Here is a 23,538-nt window from a genome sequence, read left to right as displayed (position 1 = left end):
CATTGCTCACCAGCCCCCCTCCCTCGAGCCCCTCAGTGAGCAGGCTCCTCCTCAGTCCTCCAACATCGTGAGGAAAGACACCTGCTCCGGGAGCCACGGGGCGACACGATTCCAGTTCCTACCTTCCCTGTGAGGTGGGCGGCTCCAGCCTCGACTCCCAGCTCAGGGCCTCCCTTGCCAGGGGCTAGGACTGCCGCCAGCTCCCGGGCTGGGCCCAGGGGCCGATGTGTGTGGGTCTAGGACCCCTGCCCTGTCCTGAGGTCAAGGCTCAAAAGGGGTCCAAAGACAGCCAGGGCGACACTGTCCTCCATGGCAAAGGCCTCTGTGCTGGGCATCACACGTGTCCCCCTGAATCTCCCAGGAGAACCCGCACGCCAGCAGGTGTTACCCCATTGTACACACGAAGCCACTGAGGCTCAGGGTTAAGTGGCCGCTCAAACTCATACAGACTGTCAGAAAGGGGTTGTTTGAGCCCAAAGCCCTATTCATTGTCCCACTAAGCCAAGCAGGTGAAGGGGGACTGGTCGGGTCTCGGGTCCTAGACTGGGACTCCAGGTCCTGAGGCCATCCTGCTGTGCGGGTGAGCAGTTCTAACATGTGGCTCCGTGAAGGCTGGACAGCCAGAAGAGGCCCTCTCTGTGGAGCCCACATCCGAGTTACGGCCTCTGTCAGGTAAAACCTGCCAGGTGGAGGTGCCCCATCTGATCTGGGTGCCAGCACCCACTCAGGCCCTCTCACCCCACTCCTGCATGGTACCTTGTGGCAGGGACACTTCTGGAGCCATCTGCTGGGTCTGCGATCAGAAGCCAATCAAGCTGGAAAGGGCTCAGGTGGTCTCCTTAGACCCTGCCCCCTGGAGCTGGGCCAGGGCAGGCTGGGTGGTCAGCATGGGGGCCAGCACTGGGTGGGGCTGAACCGTCCACCTGAGGAGAGATTAACTCAAAGACTGAAGCAGCACGTCCTGGCATCTTGGGGGCAGCTGGCATTGGCAGAAGAAATAGAACAGCTCAGCAGAAGGGAAGAAGTGCAGCCATATTTTCATTAAGGAATTTATTTCTCTTAAAAAAACAACAACAGTGGTTCGATCTAGATACAGCAGCACTGTGACATATTCGAGGGAACATACAAAGATTCAAGAGCAGCAGGAGAACAGAAGCCGTTATCCTCAGGAATGACTCCAGAATGGAACTATTTTTACTCATCAATGTTAAAATTTCCCTGAAAAAAAAAAAAATAGAAACCTTTGGATACTAGAAGGATTATTATTTTAACACTAATTATTTTAACAGCCACTAAGCTCTTCTAATTGAGAACATTTGCTTTTGATCTAGTACAAAAATGACTTAGTGATGGACCAGGGAAAGACATCTAGATTCTTCTTTTGGGGAGTGTCTTTCCCTCCTAAGGAGAGCTAGTGTTTCAAAGGTTTTAGCCACTGTCCACAGCACAAGCCTTTAAAGTTAGACCAGACGAGGTACCTGCACCTGAGCAGGGTCTGACCCCTACACGTTGGAGCTTCAAAAGCTGGGCTGGTTGGTCCTAAAAGTAGGTACAGAAGGTGCCTAGGGGGACGAGGTGTCACCATCGTGGTCTGTTGTGATCAGAAAGCGAGCTCTCTGCCGTTCATGACTCACAGCTCTGCGCTTGGAAATGCACAAAGATTTCACACTCTTTCCATAGAAAGGCTAAAAAGTTAGGAGGTCCTACCTCAGAGTGTGGAGCTAGAGAACAGGACACAACCAGAGGGGTTGCCCATGGATACGCAAGCACACAGCAGCCCCAGAGGAGAGCTGGGTGTCACCCCGACTGGCGTTTCCTCTTCATCTCGGGGGACTTGGTGGTCCGCAAGGCCGCTGTTCCCTTCGGCAAGGCCTGGGCTACCAGGCTCAAGGAGGCTGCAGTGCTCCCTCTGTTTTGAGGTCTGGGTCAGCAGTTTCCATGAGAAAGTTAGTGGGAAAAGTCTGGGGGAAAGGACAGGGGTGTAGAAGGATAGGGAGAAGCTTCCACGGAGGGCTGGGCTCCTTGACCCCTGGCCTCTTGGAGGCCAGGCCCTCAGCATCACCAAGGATTGCTAGATTCAAGGGCGGGCAGCCGCATCTCACTTGTGCTTTCAATGCCAAGGCCACGTCCACATACGTGTCCCCAGAACTCACTGCCATTTGCCCCCGTGGGCTGCCTGAGAAGCGTGCATACCCCAGGCCACACCGCTTGCTTCCGTGCAGCATGGCCTCCAAGACTGAGCGCTCCCCTTTGTTAAGAGCAGTGCATTTCGGGAAACAAGCCCTCCTGGGGCGGCTCAAGACAGGGCAACCCTTAGCTACTGTGCAAGTCAGCCGCCCTCGCAAGAAGCCTCGTGGTTTAAAGAATGATGTTCCCGGCCTAGAAAGATCGAGGATGAGTTGATGTGGGAGGTGGTGCTATCCTCCGTGAAGGTGGGGTTGGGTCTTTGTGATCTTGTGGGTTATAATCATGGGAGCCACCCAGGGGGCTTGAGAAACACTCACAGGTCATGGCGATCACGGCAGAGACCACCCCCGTCTCGCTGGGGACAGCGGCTTGGCTCCTGAACAGGGGAAGCAGAGGTGCTTCTGCAAGACCCTGCGTCTCACCTCAAAGGCACGAAGTCAGAGAAGGTCCGGTGAGAAAAACGTCATGCTTGGAGGAAGAAAGTCTCTTCCGTGAAGAGTTCAAATGCAGTAAAAAGATTTGAATCCACTGGCTGCCCAAATATGCCTCCTCCTGGACAGGTAGATGGTGGGAAGGTTTTTGTTTTTTTTTTTTTAAGTTAAAAAATCTTTTAAAAAATGCAGCCATAGAAAACAAGCTGGAGTAGAGGTTGGCAGCAGGGCGGGGCGGGGGGTCCAGGGACAGGACCTGTGGCAACTGGGGACCCAGAGGGGAGGGGGCTGGCTTTCAGGCACTGTTCTAAATGAAGACGCCCCTTCTCTGTACAAAGCAATGGACCGAAAGGAAAAGGAGGGTTGCAAAGGCCAGTAACTCTGACCCTGTACACTTTGGGGCGCTCAGGGGACAGGTGGCGAGGGTGAAGGAAGACTCCCGTTATCCTGAGAGCCACGCAAAGTTCTGTGCTTCAGCCTCTGTGCTCTCACGATGCAGAAACACACTGAGCAGATGTATGTTTTCTTTCTTGCTTCTTGATGATTCTCTACCGCAAACGGACAGTGTGTTGGCTTTGAGGTGTAAAGAGACTGGTTGCTCCCCACCAGCCCGTTTGGAAAGGTTTGAGTTGCTGTGAATCGGGCAAAATGAATGAAATTTCTGGACAGGAGGGTGGTGGCGTGGACTACTGACTGTCCCAGGAAGATGACTGTCTTTTTCATTGAGGAGGGTCAGTAAGAGCTTGAGGATCTTAAAATACTGGTCAAAGAGCTTTCCACTTCCTCAGCAAACACTGAATACGGCTGTTTGTATTAATCTTGTACTCAGCTCCAGAGGGGTAACGGAAGCAGCCTCGGAGACGAGAGCTGGTCTTGAAGAAAATAATACTGCACATTAAAGGGATCTAAGGGAGGCCCAACTGTTTCTTTTCTTCTCTTTCCTTGTAAAATGACCTCAAAATGGTCAGTTGCAACGGTCAGGCCCCCGTCTAGCCTCAGGACCCAAAGGCAAAGTTTGGGGAAGGAGCATGGAAATTGGGACACAGGCTGACACGCTGGCTTCTCTCTCCTCCCTAAAAGCTCAGGCTCCAAAGTTGCCTGGTCACCTAGAGAAATAAGTTTGGGAGGCTCACATCAAAAGCTCCACCGATGGCCTAAGGCAGTGGTTCTCACACTCCAGGGTGCATCAGAATGACCTGGCGAGCTTTTTAAAGATACAGATTCCTGGGCCCTACTCCCAGGGAATCCCATTCCGTAGGTTTGGGGTGGAGCCCAGAATCTGTATTTTAACAGGAGATGCTGCTGCAGGAAGTGCAGGGCCCACGCCGGGAGAAACCCTGGCAGCTGCCCAGTGGCTGAGACCAGGTCTGACTGAGGGTGACCTGGCAAGCAGGGGAGCCGGGAATTCAACTGTTCACCCCGTCCCGGAGGGGAGGCAAAGGCAGATTTGCTCCCTGTCACCTTGTGAAGGCAGCAGGGGGGAGGCTGGCCGCTCCCTGGGGCTGGACAGCCCTGCTCAAAGGGCCTGGGGGCTGCCTTTAGAGACCCTGGTCTGGCAAAGCCACCAAGTTCTCCTGGGGCTACTTGTGCCTGGAGCTTTGAGATGCCCGATGAGAGCTCGCCTCTGCTTCACCTCTCCCGGAAGGGACAGTGAGTTTTTCTTGAGTTTCTGTGGGTGGCCCGGCCTCTCCCATTTGCTTGGAGAGCCAACCTCATGCATCCATGCCACCTGAACCAATGAATCTGCGGGGCCCCAGGAAGCTCTCAAGGCCCTATGACCCCGTAAACACTCAAGGGACATGCCCAGAGATCCTGGGAGAGCCACCTTCTCCGCTACAAGCCCAAGACCTCCATTCCCTGATGCTTCTATGGGCTGTAAGCATTTGGGACTCTTGGGGTTCCATGACTACTCCTTATCGTTGCTATGCGTCTCTTAAAACTAGAATAAAACAATCCCCAAATGCAAGCCTCTTGAAAACATACTGGCTTTAGCAGTCAGAACCTACTCAGAAAGAAAGAGGCCTAGACACCCTTGAGCTGAAGACCCTCAGCTCCACGTACCGGCCGCGTTCCAGAAGGAAGAGGAGGCCAAGGCCAAAGCAACAGTGGCATCGTGTGCCCCCAAAGGAAAAGTGCACATCATCTTGATGGAGTTGGGCCCAGGCAACTCCATGGACCCCAACGGAAGACATCCTGGCTGGGGGTGAAGTCCCAGTCGGTCTTTGAGCATTTAATTCAGATTGTTACAGGCCAACAGAATGGTGATACCAATGCGAGGGAGGGAAAGGTTATAGAGATGGATACAATCAATCCTTTAAAGGTGAAATGGGAATCATTTTCTACATTTAATAAAAACATTTTCTCATTTGAGGCTCTGGAAGTCTTGAGTCACATTTTTTTTTTTTTACACCCTTCCCCGCCCGCCACCCCTCTAAAATGTCTTAAAACACATGGCTTAACAGTGGCTGCACAGAAAATATACACCCTCAAAGTCTGACTTTCATTTAAATACAAATATACAAAATGTAAACTGAAACAATAGAGAAATTTACAAAACTTTTCTTTAAAAATAATAAAGACAAAATTCAGTTCTAGTTATGACGCTGTTAAAACACGTGCAAGTTGTATCCAATTGGATTTCTATTGCAATGTTCGACAGAGACACAGCCAATCCACCTTGGCTTGAGGGCCGCCTCCGAACACAGACCTGAGTGGAAATCTCTTTGAGGAACCTGGAGGCTCCCCATCTCGGGGCTGGACGGCCTCCTTCCCTGGCTCCTGGAGGGCTCCCCCGCCTGCCCGCCAGGGCAGAAGCTCCACCGGTCACAAGTCCGCTTCTAAGGAGAAGGGTCTAGGCTGGTCCCACCGTGGGCTTCAGGCCAGAGCTGCAGCTAGCTGCTTCCGGTGGAGTTTGAACTGACATGGTTTGAATTTATGTGATGGTTAAAACTGGTCTTGGAACTGGCTGAACTCTTGGAATTGTTCTGATGCTGGGAGGGGGGTGAGCAGGGAGGAGAGAAAGAGGGAGAGAGAAGGTCAGTCATCACAGAGTCGAGCCCTGGGGACCTTGCATCACAGGGGCCTCTGAATCTGAACTGGAGGGGAGCTCAGCTGACCAGCTCCCCGCCTTGCTTTCTGCTGCCTTCTGTTCTCCCCCTGCAGACCCAGGTCTGGAGGCCACCCCTTGGGGCAGAGGGCTTTACCTGATTAACAGACGCCCAAGGCAGAGAGGAGGTGGTCCCTCCTATAATATCTATCTACATGGTTAGGCCTGCAGGCCCAGAGTTAGGCTGCCGGGTTCGAATCCTAAATCCGCCACTTCTTAGCTGAGTGACCTTGAGAAAGTGTCTGACTCCCTCGGTTGCCTGGCCCGTGATGTGGGTTAGGAGCCACTTCTGCGCAGGGCTGTTGGGAGACGGAAACAAGGCTGTGTGTGCAAAGGGCTCTAGCAGGTGCCCGGCTTGGGAACCACGAACTGCTCGCCCTCAGTATCCCTGGCACCCTCTTGGCACCCCCGTGGGCGCGGGCCCCTCACGTTGCAGAAGAGAGCCGGCGTGTCTGCTCCCCTGGTGGCAGTCGTGGTGCCAGGCACTGTGCTGAGGTCACTGTCCTCCACCTCACTCACCCTGGGCAGCCGGCATCTCCATCCTGATTTTTCATGTGGGCAAACAGAGGCTGGGGCGGGGGTTGGGTTCAATACGCTGCCACCCAACCGAGAAGGGTCAGGGCTGGATTTGAACCTGGGCCGTGAGCTTCCACAGCAAACGCTTGTCGCAGGATCCCAGGCCATCCCGGGGGCTCGGCCACTTCGGGGGTGGAGGTCATTTCTTTCTGGAGCTTCAATTTTACTTAATGGAAGCATTTGAAAATTGTATATATATATATATATATATATATATATTTTTTTTTTTTTTTTTTTTTTTTTTTTTTGCCGTACGCGGGCCTCTCACTGTTGTGGCCTCTCCCGTTGCGGAGCACAGGCTCCGGACGCGCAGGCTCAGCGGCCATGGCTCACGGGCCCAGCCGCTCTGCGGTATGTGGGATCTTCCCGGACTGGGGCACGAACCCGCGTCCCCTGCATCGGCAGGCGGACTCTCAACCACTGCGCCACCAGGGAAGCCCGAAAATTATATTTTTATAGTAGATGGATATGAGTATATTATGGAATAGGAGGTGAAACTCACATGAAGTTTTTAGATAAAACCGCAAACTCAGGCCTCAGTCTGCATTTTCTCTCAGTGTGCCTGATCCGTGCTGCCCGCCCTGTTATCCCAGATCCTCCGCAAGGGCTCACTCACTGGCTGTGTGACCTTGAGCAAGTTCCTTAACTCCTCTCAGCCTCAGTTTCCTCATCTGTGAAATGGGCTAATGGGAGCACATCCTGGGCTCACACTTCACTAAGATGCCCCAAAGGAGGGATGCAGTTTTGCTTGTTGATGCTTCTTAAGTCCTCGGGTAACAGTCTAGCATGGAGTAGGTGCTCAATACATATTGGTGGAATGAATAGTTGAATGAAGGCCTGGGGTTTTGTGAAGATTAAATAAGAGACGCCTTCAAAAAGCACCCAGCACAGTGCCTGGCCCACAGTGGAGTGCCACGAACAGCCACCTCTTCCCTGTTACCTAAGCAGGAGGGAGCTGGGATGCCCGGGGCCTGGGTACAGAGCTGCTGCTACTCCCTTGGGGGGAGGAGGAGGAAAGTAAGGAACCAGGGGCCTCCCAGGCCTCAGGATGGGGCCCTGCCTTCTTGAAGGGCCAGGCCAGGAGGCGGCGCTATTGTGGCCATCTTCTTGGTGGCAGGGATGAGGTTAGGGGTCTCTCACTCTAGAGAGCCTGCCGGGTCCTTCCTGGGACATTTCTCCCATGTGGCCCACAGCAACCCTTGATCCAGGGACAGGCTCTGAGGGAAGAATACCTTTTCCTGAGGGCCAAAGTCTCCTCTGGCTGCCAGCTGCAGGGCACAGCATCAAACTATGGGAGCCATGAGGTTCTTTGGGGATCACCTCTCCAGCACCAGATCCCCCTGTTCTTTGTCAAATCTTTACCTACATAACTTGCGTCGTCTTTACAATGGCTCTCGACTAGGGGCGTTTTGTCCCCAGGGCCATTAGGCAGCATCTGGAGACAATTTTTTTGGGGGGGGGGGTGGTACGCGGGCCTCTCACTGTTGTGGCCTCTCCCGTTGCGGAGCACAGGCTCTGGACGCGCAGGCTCGGTGGCCATGGCTCACGGGCCCAGCCGATCCGCGGCATGTGGGATCTTCCCGGACCGGGGCACGAACCCATGTCCCCTGCATCGGCAGGCGGACTCTCAACCACTGTGCCACCAGGGAAGTCCTGGAGACATTTTTGATTGACACACGGCAGTGGGTGCTACTGCCATCTACTGGGTGGAGGCTAGGGATGCTGCTAAGTTCCCTCAACGCATAAGTTCCCCGTGACAATGAATTAACCCAAAGCGTCAGCAGAAGCGAGGCTGAGGAACCCTGATGACCGGTTAACTTTGGGCTGGCCCTGCCCCTTCTGCTCTGGGGACCCCATCAGCCAGTGGGTCTCAAGGCACTTCAGACAGGCTGCCTCTCCCTTCCAGGCTGCTGCTGCCCCCAGTCTCCCCAGCCTGCAAGTTGGTCTCAGTTGTCTGGAAGGCTAAGACCTGGGGGTTCCCAGAGCTGAGGCCAGGACAGCAGGGTTGAGGTGGGAGTGAGGGTCTCACCTGACGCTTGAAGAGCCTCTGGAGCAGCCCTTTCTTTGGCGGTTCCGGAGGGTGGCTTCTGTTCAGGTCCGGCGAGAGGGTACCGTTAGGTCCAAACACATTCAGTTCCTTAAAGCACTCTGTTTCGATCATCTGGAGAAGCGGTCAAAACACGGGTGGTGTCAGGGGCTGCGTTGGTCATCTTGGGTGGACAGGAATCCCAGCAGCTCAGCCCTGGGCAACACTGCCCCGAGCCCGGTCCTGCCAGGCTCTCCGCCCGCCCTCCATCTCACAGGGCAGAGAGCCAGGCAGCAAGGCCCGCCCACCGCCTCTCCCTGACGGCCCTGCAAGCCGCCCTCTCCGAGAAGACAGTAGCCGGCCACGGAGGGCAGTGGCAGGGAAGCGCTCATCTCCCAGCCACGGGACTCACCCCCAGCTCCTCCTCTACCCCAGTGCTCCGGACCCTCCCCCTTCCAGCGCTGCAGGCCCACTGCCCCATCACTGCCATCTCACTCGAACCAGCTCGAACTTGCCCCACCTCCAGCCCCCCTGTGCCTCCCACTGCTGCCCCATTTCTCTTGTTTCCCAGCCACGCTCCTCCAGAGAGCCATCGAGACAGGCCTCCTCTTCCTGCCCAGCCAGCTCCTGACCCAGCACCACACCATGCCCCAGTATGCCCACAGGGACGCCCACCCAGCTGTCCCTCTTCTGCCCTCGTTGCACCCTCCCCTCAGGGTGAAGCTGAGGGCCCCGCCGTGCTCACCTCGCTTTGCCAAGGGATGGGTACAGAGCCTGTGGAGAACTTGGAGTAGAAGTCGTCGTCTGTGTGGTCCAGGTTGACGCCCTTCACGGTGGAGAACTGCTCGATGTCCAGCACGTCCTTGCAGTACACAGCCCGGGGCTGGGAGGGCAGGGCGCTGGTCACCATGAGCCCTGCCTGTGGCTCTGGTGGGCCCAGCCAGGCCCGGAGGGTTTTGATGGAGAGCAGCGGGGGTCTCCCAGGGCCACCCCCGCCCCGGGAACCCGGGCTGCCCTTCGCTCAGAGGGGCCAAGGGGCCCCCAGCTGGGGTGACAAGAGCTCAGGGCCCCTTCCTGCCATCACTGCCCCACACAGTATGCAACGGGGCAATGTCCCAGGAGGACCTCCCTGGCCCTTCTCGCATCGGAGGCCAGTCAGGGGTGGTAGGTCAGCACACAGGCTCGGCAGCCACACAGACCTGGGCTGGGGTCCCAGCTGTAGTGCTTAGGTGCTTTGTTAAAGTTACATATCTCCTGGAGGCCTCAGTTTCCTCACCTGCAAAATGGGGCAGTCAAGGCACCAGGCCATGGGGCTGTCGTCAGTGGTGCTATGGCCCCGGCGCCGTAACCATAGTGATCTCTTTCATCTCACTCATCTACCAAACATGCTCTGGGGCAGCCGTGTGGGGACTCACAGAGACAAACCCGGGCCCTGCCCTCTGGGTATTCGAGGTCAGTGGGGGAGGCCTCCCAGGGGCTCTGGGAGCCTGGGATTCTGGAGATGAGGACTTCATAGAGGTGACGATGCCAGGGTGGGTACAGAGACCCCCAGACCGGGCGACGCCCTGCTACAGGAAGACGGGGGCCACCCCTTGCCCACAGGTCTCAGCCTCTGACCCGGGGCCCAGCACAGATGTTTAGTGAAGGCGAAGGTCATAAACCAATGCACAGGCTCAGCCTAGGCTGGGGAGGCTACTTACATCTGGAATAAAGGGAGGGTCCAACATCCCGGCTTCTAAGCGCTTGAAATTCATGTTCCTGAAGAAGGGGTGTCTCTTGACCTCTGCTGCCCCTTCCTCCTGGCAGCCCAGCCTCTGCTTTGCATCTTTGGTGAGCAGCTGTGACAGGAGAGCCCCATGAGGACTTGCCTGGGGGGCTTTTCCTCCTGCCCAGAGGCCCGAGGGGCAGAGGGGCTTCGGAGAGCTTGTGGTCACCTCCCTTTCACACGAGTGTTCCTGAGCCCTCCCGAACGTCCCTCCTCTCTCCTCCGCAGCACCTGCGCCACCCCAGGTACCCAGTGGACACTGCCTGCTCAGGCCTCGATTCAGGGTGGCCTCCTGAGCCACAGTGTGCCTTGTGATCCCATGTTCCCAGCATGCTCAGATGCCTGGAACCCCCAGGAGAGCAGGAATCCTGTCTGTTTCTCCAACCCAGCATGCACTAATGTTTGTTGAGTTGGTGTTAACTCTTCTGCTCCAGGTAAGCTACAAAGGGCAAGGGCTGGTCAGTAGGTTCTTTCATTCATTTACTCCGTTCATAAGTACATTGTAGACTTGTACCCAGTAGGTCCCGAGAGAGGATGCTAAGGGTCTGGCCTCAGAAAATTCTTGTTCAGAGGACCCATCAAGGCAATGCAGATATGACACCATGGTGGCAGAGGAACAAGAACTGGCTGCCAGCTGAGGCATCGGGAGGTGTCCTGGGGAAGGGGCGTCTGAGACAGGCTTTCAAAGGTGGGAGCAGGCATCGGAGGGACCTGTGGCATCATGAGCAGGGCGGCAGGGACACTCAGGGCGTGTTTGGGGAACACCTGTCTTTGAGTCTGAGTGAAGGATGAGGGAGGTGGGTCAGGGGAAGGGGACTGGTTGGGGAGAGTGATGGACGGTCCTGAAGGGCAGGTCCAGAGGTAGGATTTTAATACAGGTGTAGTGGGGAGACAAGGATGGTTGGGGTAGAGGACTGTCTCATCACAACCAAAAGGCAGGATGGTTAATAGGAGAGGAAGGGGCTGCAGGAGCAGAGACAGCTGGATGGGAGGAAGGTGTGAATGAAAGAGGGGAAGGGGGGAAGGGGAGGGGCAGGCCCCGGCTGAAGATGGGGCAGGGCCGCCACGTGACCGCAGGGCATCAGTCCCTCCCCACAGTCCCAGTGTCCCTACCCCACTGAGCACTGCACCATATACGCAGCTGGAATCTACTAAGTGTCTGCTTTGAGACTAAAATCAAAGTGGGTGGTCTGCACCTTGGAGGGAGTCCAGCCCTTTCCTTTACCAATACCCTGGTGCCCTCTGCATGTGCTCATTTAATACACATTTATGGCTGCCCTGAGAGCCAGCGGGCAGGGGGGCCTCCTGGGGCCCAGAGTCTGGAGGGGAGGCTTGCTGGGACTGCCCACCCCCCCAAAACTAAGGAATGAAAGATGGCAGTGGGGCAAGCACCAGGTCACAGCCTTGAAGGGACTAAGCCATGAGATAGCCACTCACAATGTCACCCTTTGGTCCACCGACCACCCAAGAGTGTTTTGCCCATTGGGCTGGTGGCTCGGAGCCTCAGCTGCTCTTCTCCTGGGGCTTTGCTCTGCTCTGAGTAATCCCAAGAGGCTGCAGACCCCAAAGCCTGCAGGGGCTGGCCAGACAGATGGCACAAGTGAGAGCAATAAGGTGAGGGGTAGGCTGGGCTGGGTGGGCCGTGCCAGGATGCCCGTCAGCTCCTGCCAGGCAGGGATGCTGGCCAGTGTCCAGGGCTTCTGCTTTTTTTGAGAAGCCAGAAAATCCAGGTTTTTACGTGAATTTGCCCCATTTAAAAATCTTGGCAAGTAACCCACTATTCACCTCTCTCTAAGACACTGTGCAGGCTGAAATAAACACCCACCTACATGCTGCCTGTCTGCAACCTGGGCATCAGGTAGAGAGTTTACACATGTAATATCAGTATAAACCAGAAGTGAGAGGGAGAGATGGTGTGAGCTGAGGTGGATGGGGCAGGCAGAGAGGGCTTCCTGGAGGAGGAAGACTAGCAATGGGCTGGAAGGACCGATGAGACTGAGAGGGCTACAGGGCCAGTGGGGAAGAACCAGTGCTGGGACTCAGCAGGGGCCTGAGAAAGGTGGGGGCTGAGGTCTGGGCCTAGGTACGACTGGACCCAGGGGACAAGGCAATGAGATGCATGCATTTCTGGACACCAGGGGCAGTGGAGAGGGTCTTGTGGCTGCCAAGATGGAATGAGGGACAGAATCTGGGGACCAGGGACCAGCTTCCTTGCTGTTTGTAGAGAGACCTTCCTCGGCAGGTGGGGCTGGAGCTGCCCCGGGCCTCCATGGTCTCCTTACGGTCAGGCCCTGCTGTGTCCTGAGCTGGTGTCCCTTGGTGGTGGCAGCCTGGCTGCCAGACCAGATGGGCTGTGGTTAAGGGCTCAGAGGAAGCCCAAGACCAGAATTCCAAGACCCCAGGGTAAGGAGGCAGAGGAAGGCCAGAGAGCTCCAAAGGTTCTTCTAGCTGAGAGAGACAGGGGACCTTGGTTTGACACGTACACCTACGGACCCAGGTCTGCCTGGAGCCCCAGGCTCAGATGCCACCTTTCCTTCAGTGGCCACCAGGGGACAGCAGAGGAACAGCAGTGCCCCCGGTCCTGGGGCCCCAAAGCCGGGCGCCAAAGCCGATGACTGTGGGCAGGGAGGGGGCGCTCTGTGCCTCTCTGTCCTCTCAGCACATCCCATGCTGCTGCTGGGCGTTTCTCAAGACCTGCTTCTCTGAATTCCCTGACCTGGGACATTTGGTGATGCTCTGACCTCCTTCTTCCCTTGTCCAGTTAGCTCCCTCTGGACAGATACCTGACTGTGACATAACCAAGTATCCTTGGCACCCCCCAGCCCCCGGTTGTCAATCATCCCTAGGACCCCACATTTCCACGTACCTGCCTTTTGCTGCCCTGCTCCTCTTGCCCCCCGACCCCAGCTCTGGCTGCCGTGACTACCTGTTTTCTCGGAGGTCCCCCAGCTACAGCCTGGCCCAGGCCTGTGGTCCGGGCGTGTGTTTGCTTGTGTACACACCACACCTCCCTCACTGTCTCTCACACATGCCAATGGCAGATCTATGGTTCCTCTTCCTTTGGAAGTGGTCAGATGGCAGCTCTAGCCCAAATCCTTCTTCCCATGCCTCTGTGACGTCAGACCGAGGCTGATAAGAGGAAGCGGTCAGGCAGCAGGCGGACGGCTCCAGGAGGGTGGCCTTCTGGGGGTAGGAACTATGCCAGATGGTTTCTGGGCCCCTAGCAGTGCAGCCTCAGGTTTTCTAGAAGCAGAAACTCTGCTACTTCTCATCAGCTCTCCGGGCCTGCCCTTCTCTGCACTCTAGCCTGGTTTACGCTCATGATTCAGATCCTGAGGGTCCGCCGGCCTGTCCGCTGCTCCAGGTGCAGCATGCTGCAGGGAGAGGAAGGGGATCTGTGGATCCCCGGTGCCCAGAGCCAAGCGCTCAGGCCCCTCCTGTCCCCGAGTGGCTGGTATAAGAGGGCAGCTGCCTGCAGTGGAGGTGCTAGCACAGCTGGGCTAGCACCAGAGGGAGGAGGGCCCTGGGGGGCACAGGTGGGCCTTGGGAGCCTACGAGCCAGGCAGGAAAGGAAGCTGGCCCACCTGGGCTGAGAGGAAGGACCGCGGTCCAGGGTCGGACTCTCTCCAGCTCCACTTTTCTTTTGCGGTACGCAGGCCTCTCACTGTTGTGGCCTCTCCCGTTGCGGAGCACAGGCTCCGGACGCGCAGGCTCAGCGGCCATGGCTCACGGGCCCAGCCGCTCCACGGCATGTGGGACCTTCCCGGACCGGGGCATGAACCCATGTCCCCTGCATCGGCAGGCGGACTCTCAACCACTGTGCCACCAGGGAAGCCCCCACTTTTTTTTTTCTTTAAGATTTTTTTTTGATGTGGACCATTTCTGAAGTCTTCATTGAATTTGTTACAACATTGTTTCTGTTTCATGTTTTGGTTTTCTGGCCGCGAGGCATGTGGGATCCTAGCTCCCCGACCAGGGATCGAACCCGCACCCCCTGCATCGGCAGGCAAAGTCTTAACCACTGGACCGCCAGGGAAGTCCCCCAGCTCCACTTTTGATGGCTCCTGTCACTCCTTCCTCTATCTGGCTTCCAGCCCCCCAGTCTGGCCCCGTCCACCCAGCCTGTCTAAAGGTCATTCCCCGAGTGCGCCCTGCCTGTGGCCGGGTCAAGTTCGCTATCCATGGATGCTGTCACGCAGGGCCCCAGCAAGTGTGACCAACATTCCATATAGTGGGTGGAAAACTCGAGTATAAGATGTTCGAAGACTGAAACTATCACCACCTACAACCCCGGCCTCAAGCCAGCACCCAGGGGTCCAGAGCTGGAGAGACAGCAGGAGGCCCAAGGTCAAGGGTAGGGGCTGCCTGGATCCCTCTGCATCTTGGGGGCGAGCCAGGATCAGCCCCTTTCTCCCCATGCTGGCTTCCCCCACAGAGCTGGACATGAGGGTGTCTCCCATTGTCACGCAGCCCCCTCCCTTATCACAGAGCCGCCCTGCTCCACCCCAGGCTCCCTCCTGGAAGCCTTCACTGCCCGCCCCAGTCCACAGCCTGCTCCTCCAGCCTGGTGGCTTCATCGCCCACACCCTAGCGTGCCCTGACCCTGTCCCCTTCAGCCCATTTGCTGTTCTCGGCTAAGGGCCGGGAGGGGAGCCAGCACTGGACACCAGACCCGGGGCAGCGTCTGGCTCACCGGGAGCTCACCATTTTGCAGATGCACTTGGCCTCCTCGGAGAACTTGTGCGAATATACCTCCTCGGTCTCCAGGACCCGGCGGTCCACCTCCTCCCTCTTCACCTTCTCCTTGCGGCCGCGGAAGGGCGACTGGCCCTCGATCATCTCGTAGATGAGGCAGCCCAGACCCCAGTAGTCAGGGCTCAGGCCGTACCTCTGGTTGTTCAGGACCTCTGGAGCTGGGGGCAGAGCAGGGAAGCGAGGAGAGGTGAGAGACAGCTGGTGGCAGGTCAGAGCCCGGGCAGATGGGGCCAGGACTGCGATGTCAACGGGGCCTCGGGACGTCCTGCAGCCAGGAGTGATGCTGCTGCTCACAGGAGGCCTGGAGCTTGATGGCTCAGACCTCTTCCCGCTGCCAACCCTGGCCCACCACCTGCTGTAAATACCACCTCTTCCTGGGAGCCTGCCCTGGTTGCTCTTTGCTGTGCTCCCAGGACTCTGACTGTGGCTTCAGAAGCCTGACCACAGTGGATGGAAACAACCTGTTCCCTTGATGTCTCCCCCACTAGACTGTGAGCCACCTTATTTCCTGCTGTGCCCGGTAACAGGTACGACGCCTGACACACAGTAGGTGCGGCACACATATTTGTTTCAATGAATGGTGTGTCCACCCAAGTAAAACTATTTTAAATTTAGCTGGAATTCAAATAGCTCCTCTAACATTTTGATAAAATGAATTATAGATTCACCATAGAAATGCAAAAAAGATAGTTTCAGGTCATCAGGCAGGCCACATTCATCCAGGGAGGCAAATGCATCCACACACGTGCTTGTATGCACACACTATGTGCTGTGCAGACACTCTGTGCAAGAGGAGAAGACACAGATGCACAGGCAGACACACAAAGGTGCACAGATGGACCTATCTATCCATCACCCATCTATCATGCATCCACCCATTTATCTATCCACCCATCCATCCATCTATCCACCCATTTATTAACCCACCCATCCATCCATCATCCATCCATCTGTCATCTATCTGTCTATTTATCTACCTACCTGTCATCTGTCCATCCACCCCTCAGCATTCACATGGGTATACATACCCCCAACATACACACAGACACACACCCCAGAGGTCCTCCAATGTCGTGCAACCTGAAAAGGACCCTCGAGCACCAGAGACCAAGTCTAGAACCCTAAGCATGTGTCGCTGGCAACAGCCCGGTAGAGGAAAACAAGGTTCCCACACCCCCAGAGCTTTCAGGAGTCCTCTACCTCCTGGTGTGAGTGGGCTTATGAGTGGGAGGTGTGCAGAAGGAAGCCCAGGGAATATCCCTTATTGGAAGCAGCATTCCAGGGGTCGGTGTAGCTCTGGGGCTCTTCCCCGTAGCTCCCGGGATGATGGTCTCAGAGAAGGCTCAGGGGATGCAGCGCAGGGAGCCCGAGGCTGGTCTCTCCTTAGAATGGTACTTGTGACACAGTAGGTGGGGTGCTCCTCTCCTTTCTGGACCCTTCCTAATGATCTCCCCCCTCTCGAGGTCACCCTGAAAGGCTGTCTGCCAACTCAGCAGACCCCTACTCCGCCCACCCCCAGGCAGCGCTGTTTGTCAGCTCTGCCACTGACCTTGGGAGGGGCTTGCCCTCCCAAGAGATGTAGCTGGGGCTAGGGGTGGGAGCTGCAGAGCTCAGTGAAGTCAAGTTGCGCCCTGGTGCCCCAATGCTCCCCGAACCCTGGCTAAGACCTCCCACCTCCCAGCATGACTACTTCTAGTTGCACAAAGAGGCCAGTGGCTCTGAGGGTGGGGCTTGGTGAGAGGCCACGCCTACACTTACCCATGTAGCCGACAGTGCCCACCCGGCCGCGGATCAGGTCTCCCTCCGGGATCTTCACAGCTAGGCCCAGGTCCGAGATCCTAATGTGGCCTGAGGGAGGACAACAGAGTCAATAGGTCCCTGGGATGGTCATGTGGACATCTGGTCTACCCTGGGCAGGGCCCCAGACTTGCCATGGGCCCCTGGCATTTCATCTGTCCTAGAAAGAGTGGTACCGAACCTGCCATGGCAGGGTGACTGCAGACCCTTGGGAGAGTCCAGGTGTCAGAGGACAGGGGTAAAGTATTACTTTTTAGGAGAAAAACTTAACGATGAAAAGGATGCCTGGATTTGGTTAGACGATCGCAGACCTGCCTCATAAAATGCCCTAATGGGCTTCTTGGAAGGCTGATGTCACAAAGTTTAAAATGCCTTGGCCTGATTCTGGTATTGCTTCATGGGAAAATGTAAGAGTCTCCTGACATTTTGCAACAATTTGCTTAAGGGGAAAAATCATAAAGCAATTTGGGAAGCAACTCCCTGTGCTGCCTTGTTGGTCTTTGGGGGTTGTTTTCTCCCTTTGGAGACACTGCCACCCAGGCTTAGCAGAGACTGTGGGGAGGCATTGGAGCTCCTGGACCAGGACCGACCCCCAAAGGCAGAGACAACGTGGTACTGAGAGCTCGCCTCAGTGCTGTCTCTCCTAGTGGCCCAGCTGGCAGGGTCGTGGCCTCATCTGACCCTGCAGGGAGGAACACTACCCTCCTTCCCAGCCTGGACCTCAGCAAGGCCCAACGCCAGAGACCCCGCTAGGCTGCAGCTGAGTGGATTCCCCTGGCTCAGTGGCCCCTGACAAAGGCAGGAACGGTAGGGGACAGGGGAGAGAGCACACATATTCCAGCCATTGGGCAACAAATCAGTGGTGGGCACAGTTCTGGAACCAGCAAGAACCCCTGCGGGCACTGGGCGCATCCAAAGAGGGGCAGTGGGCCCTGAGCCCTCTGCCTGCTCCGCCACACGACAGTATCACAATCAAACCTCTTCGCTTGGTCACGAACAACCTCCCTCCCTCCCTCCCTCTCTCTCTCCCATCAGCCTGGGGCTGCCTGATGTCTGGGGCATGCTGGCAGGGAGAACTGGTTTCTGGTCTCAACTCCCCACTGATATTGCTGGGTGAGTGACCTTGGCAGCTTGGCTCCTCTGAGCCTCAATCTTATCATCTGTAAAATGGGCACAGGGGTGTCGGCCCTGCCCCCTCTGTAGAGATGAGAAGATCTAGTTAGATAGAAGATGTGACAACCCCTTCCCAGGCATGAGAGGCTGAACAGTCATGAGGGGCTACTGTGGTGGCTCCTCTTATCCATGCATGTGTGCGCAAACACACAAGAAAATAACAATGGTGATAGACAAGTAATAACGCCCAACACATTTATAGCTGGCTATAGTTGATAAAACAACTTCTCCTCAAGCTATCTTGTCAGAATCTCACCACCACCCTCCACCATCTGAAGCAGGCAGGGCAGGACCCACTGTTTCTATTTCACAAACAAGGAAGATGAGGTGCAGGGAAGCTGTGTGAGAGTTAAGTACTGGCCCAGAGTCTCTGGAATTCTCGACTCCTCATTCACTGCTCGCTCTCTCCCTCTCCTCCCTCTCGGCTGAGCCACACTGCTTCTTTGCCGGGTGGGAGCTTTGTCCATGCCCTCTGCCCTCCCGTGGACCCCGGGTCAGTGTCTCTGAGTCGCCGCTGGGGGAACCCCTGCTCCCTTTGGGTTGTGACGCTCACCTCAGCTGCAGAGCAGAAGGATCCCCGGGCCGCTGCCTGACTTACCGTAATCGTCTAACAGGATATTTTCAGGTTTCAAATCTCTGAAAGGGAAAGATCACCAGCAAGTGAGTGTGGCTGTTCTGGGAGGCAAGGGCACACCAGCATCTGGGTGGAACCCCTTGGGCCAACCCGGCCTGAGTGTTTCCTTCCCGACTCTGGGCTCAGGAGGTCTGGTCTCTCTCTGGGTCAAGACAATCTTGTGCTAACTTCTCTCCCTCCAGTAATTTAAAACAAATGCTGCTTTTTGCCATAGGTGCCTTCCTGACCCCGGAGAGTGACTGAAAAGGAAGTTAGGCAAAGGCTAGTCCTGGCACCTGTCCACACACTGATGGCCCCAGGGCTAAGAACACTTCTGGCTGGAGTGGTGACAGACTCCTCCAGGCCCGAGAAGACCCTGAGGTCTCCGGATGCCTTGAAGGCAGAGCAGGGTCTGGGAATGAAAGAAGAGAAGTTATTGAGGGCAAAGAACCAGCCGCAGAATTGGGGCAGAGGACTGTAAGGGAGAGAACGGTAACCTCCAGGACAAACACCCCCTTGGGGAGGGGGCCCCCAGGAGCCTGGCACATCTCCCAGCTCCAGCTGAGCCACAGCCTGGGAGAGAGCACCGCCAGAAGGCACGGCTGTAGACGCAGCCACCTCCTCCTGTCCCTAATGTCTCTCTTCTCTTTGATGAAATGATCGTGCTCATGTGAAAGGGAACCTCTCCACTCCCACTGGGGGGGGGGGCGGGAGGCAGCAGAAGTGTCTGTTTTTATTTTAATTAATTAATTAATTAATTAATTAATTTTGGGCCGCATTGGGTCTTCGTTGTGCTGTGCGCAGGCTTTCTCTAGTTGCGGCGAGTGCGGGCTACTCTTCGTTGCGGTGCACGGGCCACTCATTGCAGTGGCTTCTCTTGTTGCGGAGCACGGGCTCTAGAGCGCAGGCTCAGTAGCTGTGGTGCACGGGCTTAGTTGCTCCGCGGCACGTGGGATCTTCCCGGACCAGGGCTCGAACCCGTGTCCCCTGCATTGGCAGGTGGATTCTGAACCACTGCGCCACCAGGGAAGCCCTGGTTTTATTAATAAACGGTTTTCTCCACGAGTTAAAGAATAACAGGATAGTGTATGCAACTCAGTTAAGCCATCGGGCAGACGATACATAGCATCTAGATCGAGGATTCAGTTCTCCACCGACTGGCTTTGTTCATCAAACGGAGGGCAGCTCTCCTCATGGGGAGCAGTTCCTGTGCCCAAATCCAGTGGTGCAGTGTCACAAAGTGATAACTGGTGTTTGCATGTAGTTACTTATTAAGACATACTTTTGTTGCTGTTGTTAACTTGCATGCTTTTGGTGTGTTAACCATTCCAAATAGGGGCAGGAGTCATCACTGCAATTAATCGGCCCCCACCGACCACCGGGTCGGAAAGACAGCTGGCTAGTGGGCACAAACCCACACCCCCAGAGAGGCTCTGGCAAGTGGTCGGGGTCGGGGAGGCACCATGGTTCCCTTCCTCCATAGAAGAAGGGCTAGAATTTGGAGGGATGCCTTTTTTCTTTTTTTAAGAGAAAAGCAATCAAGTGGAGGATTCTTTTTTCAACCCTCAGGGAAAATTTTCTGACTCTCTTCCCACTTGAATGAAAACAAAACAAAAGCATAAATTGGGAGATGGTGTGGGGGGAAGGGCATGTCATCAAGACCATTCCTCTTGCTTTCAAAACCGTCTCGGGCTCCCAAGATAATCTCCGACAAGAGCCCCATGGCAAAGGTCTTCAAACTGGGGTGTGTGTCCCCAGCAGCTGGGGGGCGGGGGTCCCCCACGTGCTGGTGGCTTCAGTTGACAGAAGAAGAGCAGGTTCCTCCCCACTCCTAAATGTGACTATGGCTCTGGAGCCAGTCACCATAGATCCCAATTAGAGGTGGGATCTAGTAATAATAATTATAAGGTCAACTCAACAGAATATATTATCTTAACACTTAGAGCCTTATGGTCAAAGGAAATTTTAAAAAAATCTTACATACATCCACATATTTCAGAGTGGAATGCTAATCGATAACTTTAATGCAAAAAAAATATTACATTATAATAACTATTCTGTAGGGGTGGAGGGGAGTAGAGAAGAAAATGATAGAAAACTCCTCACCATTAAGGAGCTTTCATGCACTTTTTTAGCTGCACGATGGTGGAAATCAATTTGCTACAGCAATCAGATTCCACTGGATACCTTTAGAAATGTGATGCCACTTTAGCTCCATTTCAAAATATCAATATTAGCCACTCTTTTAACATATGATGGACAATTTTAGACGTCTACTTAAAATGTATGAGGGCACACAGATTTTCAAAATTCTGTGAGGAGGCCTGTGAGAAGAGTCTGAGGGCCACTGCGCACAGAACCTGGACACCTGGTCCTAAAAAGCTGGATGGTGTGGGAGGGAACGGGGTCCATTCTGATGCCTGCTGCGGTGGTGATCCTACTAAAGTCTTCCTGGGGTTTGTTCCGGATCAGGCCACCAGGCTCCACTGAGCTTCGCAGGCACTGGTTGGGAAGGGAACAGTGGCCCAACCTCATCAACTCTTGAGGGAACACTTGGCCTCCCTCCCTTACTCGGTTCCTGGGCAGGAGCCTGTCTGACTCAAGGGCAATGCCCGGGCCTCGACTCCCAGGGTGGGGTCGAGCGTCCAGTCCAGGGCATGGAAGGGTCAGCCTCACCTGCTCAGACTCAGATGGGGGGACCGGGTTGCAGGGCGGTGGGAGGGGAGCCCGCTCACCTGTAGACGATGTTCTCACGGTGGAGGTCTTCCAGGCCGCACAGGATCTCTGCCGCATAGAACAGGGCACGCTCCTCCTCGAAGCCCGGGTTCCCCATGTTGTAGATGTGGAACTTCAGGTCCCCCCCGTTCATGATGGTCAGTACCAAGCACAGCGCATCCTTGGTCTCGTAGGCGTAGGCCAGGTTGACCTGGGAGCACAAGACAGCCCTGCGGTGGGGTTCCGGGGACCCTCTGACCACGTCCACTCCTCCTCCCGGGCCTTGAAGCTGGGCGGGAGGGCTAGGGTGCAGGAGCTGCAGCAGCTTCACGCCACCCCCTGCGCCCTGACAGCCTCCTGGTGCCCCTGCCGCTGCCCCTCCATCAGATTCAGTGGTTCTAGGTGAGGGGGCAAAGCTGGAAGGGGAAGGCCAGCACCTTTCAGGGGTCCCAACAGGACGGTGTCTGCGTTTTTACGTCACAAAAGCATGTGTGTGCATCAGGTGGTTAAAACTTCTGCCCCTTTTGGGTATCACCTCGTAAAGCCCAGCCCACTCTGGGGGATGACAGCAGCACCACGTGGATGGCGTGGCCCGCCCTCACGCAGAGCTGGTGGGAGTGAAACTGGGGGCCGTGCACACACCCTCTGACACAGCAATTCCTCCACTAGGAGTCCATCCCACGGACACCCTCACAGAAATATGCCAAAGGGATGCTGAAGGATGGACACGGTAGCCTTATTTGTTGCGGTGGCTTCAAAACCAGGAACAACTTCTATCGTGGGGACTGGCTGCACAGGTCGTGGCCTAGCTCTTCCCTGTGCATCTGGGGAATGGTGCACAGCTTTAAAAAAGAGGTGCAGCTGTTGGTCTGTTGTAGGAAAAGTTCTACAATTTAAGGGGGAAAACACTGCAGCCTAAGATTTGTAGTAAGATCGCGTTGGCTAAAAGTAATAAAATCTGTACATGAATCAAACACGTCTGGAATGGTTACTTAGAGAGGGAGGCCTTTATGTTTACTTTGCGCCCATCTGTGCTGTTTGACTTTTTACCGGAGCATATATTATTTTTTATAATAACAAGTGGCAGTGACACTGAGAGCTGGCCAAATACCCAAGTCCTCCTCCACATTTCCCAGCCTCCCCTGCGGTTGGCTGGTCCCTGGCCATGACCGGTTCTGGCTGAGGACTGTGGGTGGAAGTGAGGGGTGTCACTGCAGCCGAGGCAGTGCGGAGCCCCCAGCACTCACTCTCCACACTCCCGGGAAGGGTGTGGCTGGAAGATGAAGGAAGGCGGTCTGATCTGATGGGATTTGGGGTGAGAAAAAGGACAGCCTTTGCCATTTTCAGCTACTTCAAGTTGGGGTTGATTTGTTACCGAAGCAGAGCCTAGCCTGGATGCAGTAACACACGAATATAAACCAGATGGGCCTCTCTAGGATCCTGACACTTCGGTCTCCTGTGATGAAACCAGCCTACAGGGGTCTGTGGAAACAAAGCTCCTTGGCTGGGCCCCGCGTGGGCCTCTTTCGTCCACGGAGGCGCTCAGAGAAGCCTGGTCTCACGCCCAGAGGGGAGCCAGGCTAGCTTGGTGACCCCTGTCAGCCCCAACTGACCCCTAGGTGCCTCGTGATGGAGGGAGTGTTGGGCTCCTTTCTGCAGCCCCCCCCCCACTGCATCCCATGCCCTGGGGGATGGGGACCTGTCACACTTAAGGGACAGAAGTCCCAGTCACCAGGAGGGGGCCTGTCCCTGGGGCCCTGACACTCACCACAAACCGACTGTTGACCTTCTCCAGGATCTGCTTCTCATTCAGCGCCATGGACTCCCCTTTCCGCTTTTTGATCCTCTTCTTCTCCAGGCGCTTGCAGGCATACATTTTACCCGTGGCCCGAACCTGGCAGGCACAGACCTGAGGGGCAAGAAAGAAGCCAAGGGCACACGGCACGTGAAACAGGGCCAGTGTGAAGCTCCCTCAAGGCCAGGATGCTGTGTCTCTGGGGCTTGGAGGATGCCTGGCCGTGGACCCACTGCTCCCAGGGCCCTGCCCTTGAGATCTGGCTTTGGTGGCACCTTAGGCAAATCCTAGCCCTTGGAGGTGCAGGATCAGCCATTTACACCAATGTTTAGATGGCTGGCTGAGGCCTAAAGAACTGTTCCTCTCTCGGGGGCAACTAGATTTTCTCTGTCCCAAGCTTCTAGCCAGATGTAGCCATTGATAACTGGGGACTTTCAAGCACCAGCTGCTGGTAGGAGAGGCTTGTTTCGGGGGGCAGTGATGGGAGACCCCTGCGAACCCTGACTGTATAATTCAGAGGAATGGAAACCAAGGCATTTGGGTCTGGTCTTAGTTCTGCCCCTGTTCAGCTGTGTGACCTTGCCTGGGTCACCTAACCA

The 23,538-nt window shown here is 55.7% G+C and overlaps 1 protein-coding gene across 7 annotated transcripts in view; it reads right to left on the bottom strand.

Annotated features, from left to right (window-relative positions):
- Positions 1-403: 403 nt before the first annotated feature.
- GRK5 (G protein-coupled receptor kinase 5) overlaps positions 404-23,538 on the bottom strand; it is a 224,016-nt gene continuing 200,881 nt past the window's right edge. For 5 of the 7 annotated variants that reach the window (XM_089898230.1, XM_089898231.1, XM_089898232.1 and 2 more), the window contains 9 exons: positions 22,913-23,053; positions 21,165-21,355; positions 18,415-18,452; positions 16,605-16,694; positions 14,796-15,004; positions 10,027-10,164; positions 9,072-9,209; positions 8,330-8,461; positions 404-5,608 (listed from right to left, as the gene is read on the bottom strand). In XM_089898230.1, the coding sequence (XP_089754356.1) occupies positions 5,510-5,608; positions 8,330-8,461; positions 9,072-9,209; positions 10,027-10,164; positions 14,796-15,004; positions 16,605-16,694; positions 18,415-18,452; positions 21,165-21,355; positions 22,913-23,053 (1,176 nt within the window). In that variant the 3' untranslated portion in view covers positions 404-5,509. The remainder of the gene's footprint in view (positions 5,609-8,329; positions 8,462-9,071; positions 9,210-10,026; positions 10,165-14,795; positions 15,005-16,604; positions 16,695-18,414; positions 18,453-21,164; positions 21,356-22,912; positions 23,054-23,538) is intronic. The other 2 variants (XM_030759301.2, XM_089898229.1) reach the window with 2 other exon arrangements.

This window comes from Delphinapterus leucas, chromosome 16, assembly GCF_059928025.1.
Source record: "Delphinapterus leucas isolate spDelLeu-1000000601 "Yukka" chromosome 16, BTC_Dleu_Yukka2, whole genome shotgun sequence".
Classification (NCBI taxonomy): domain Eukaryota; kingdom Metazoa; phylum Chordata; class Mammalia; order Artiodactyla; family Monodontidae; genus Delphinapterus; species Delphinapterus leucas.
Note: the sequence above shows the minus strand (reverse complement) of the source record. Positions and strands in the feature narration are given on the sequence as shown.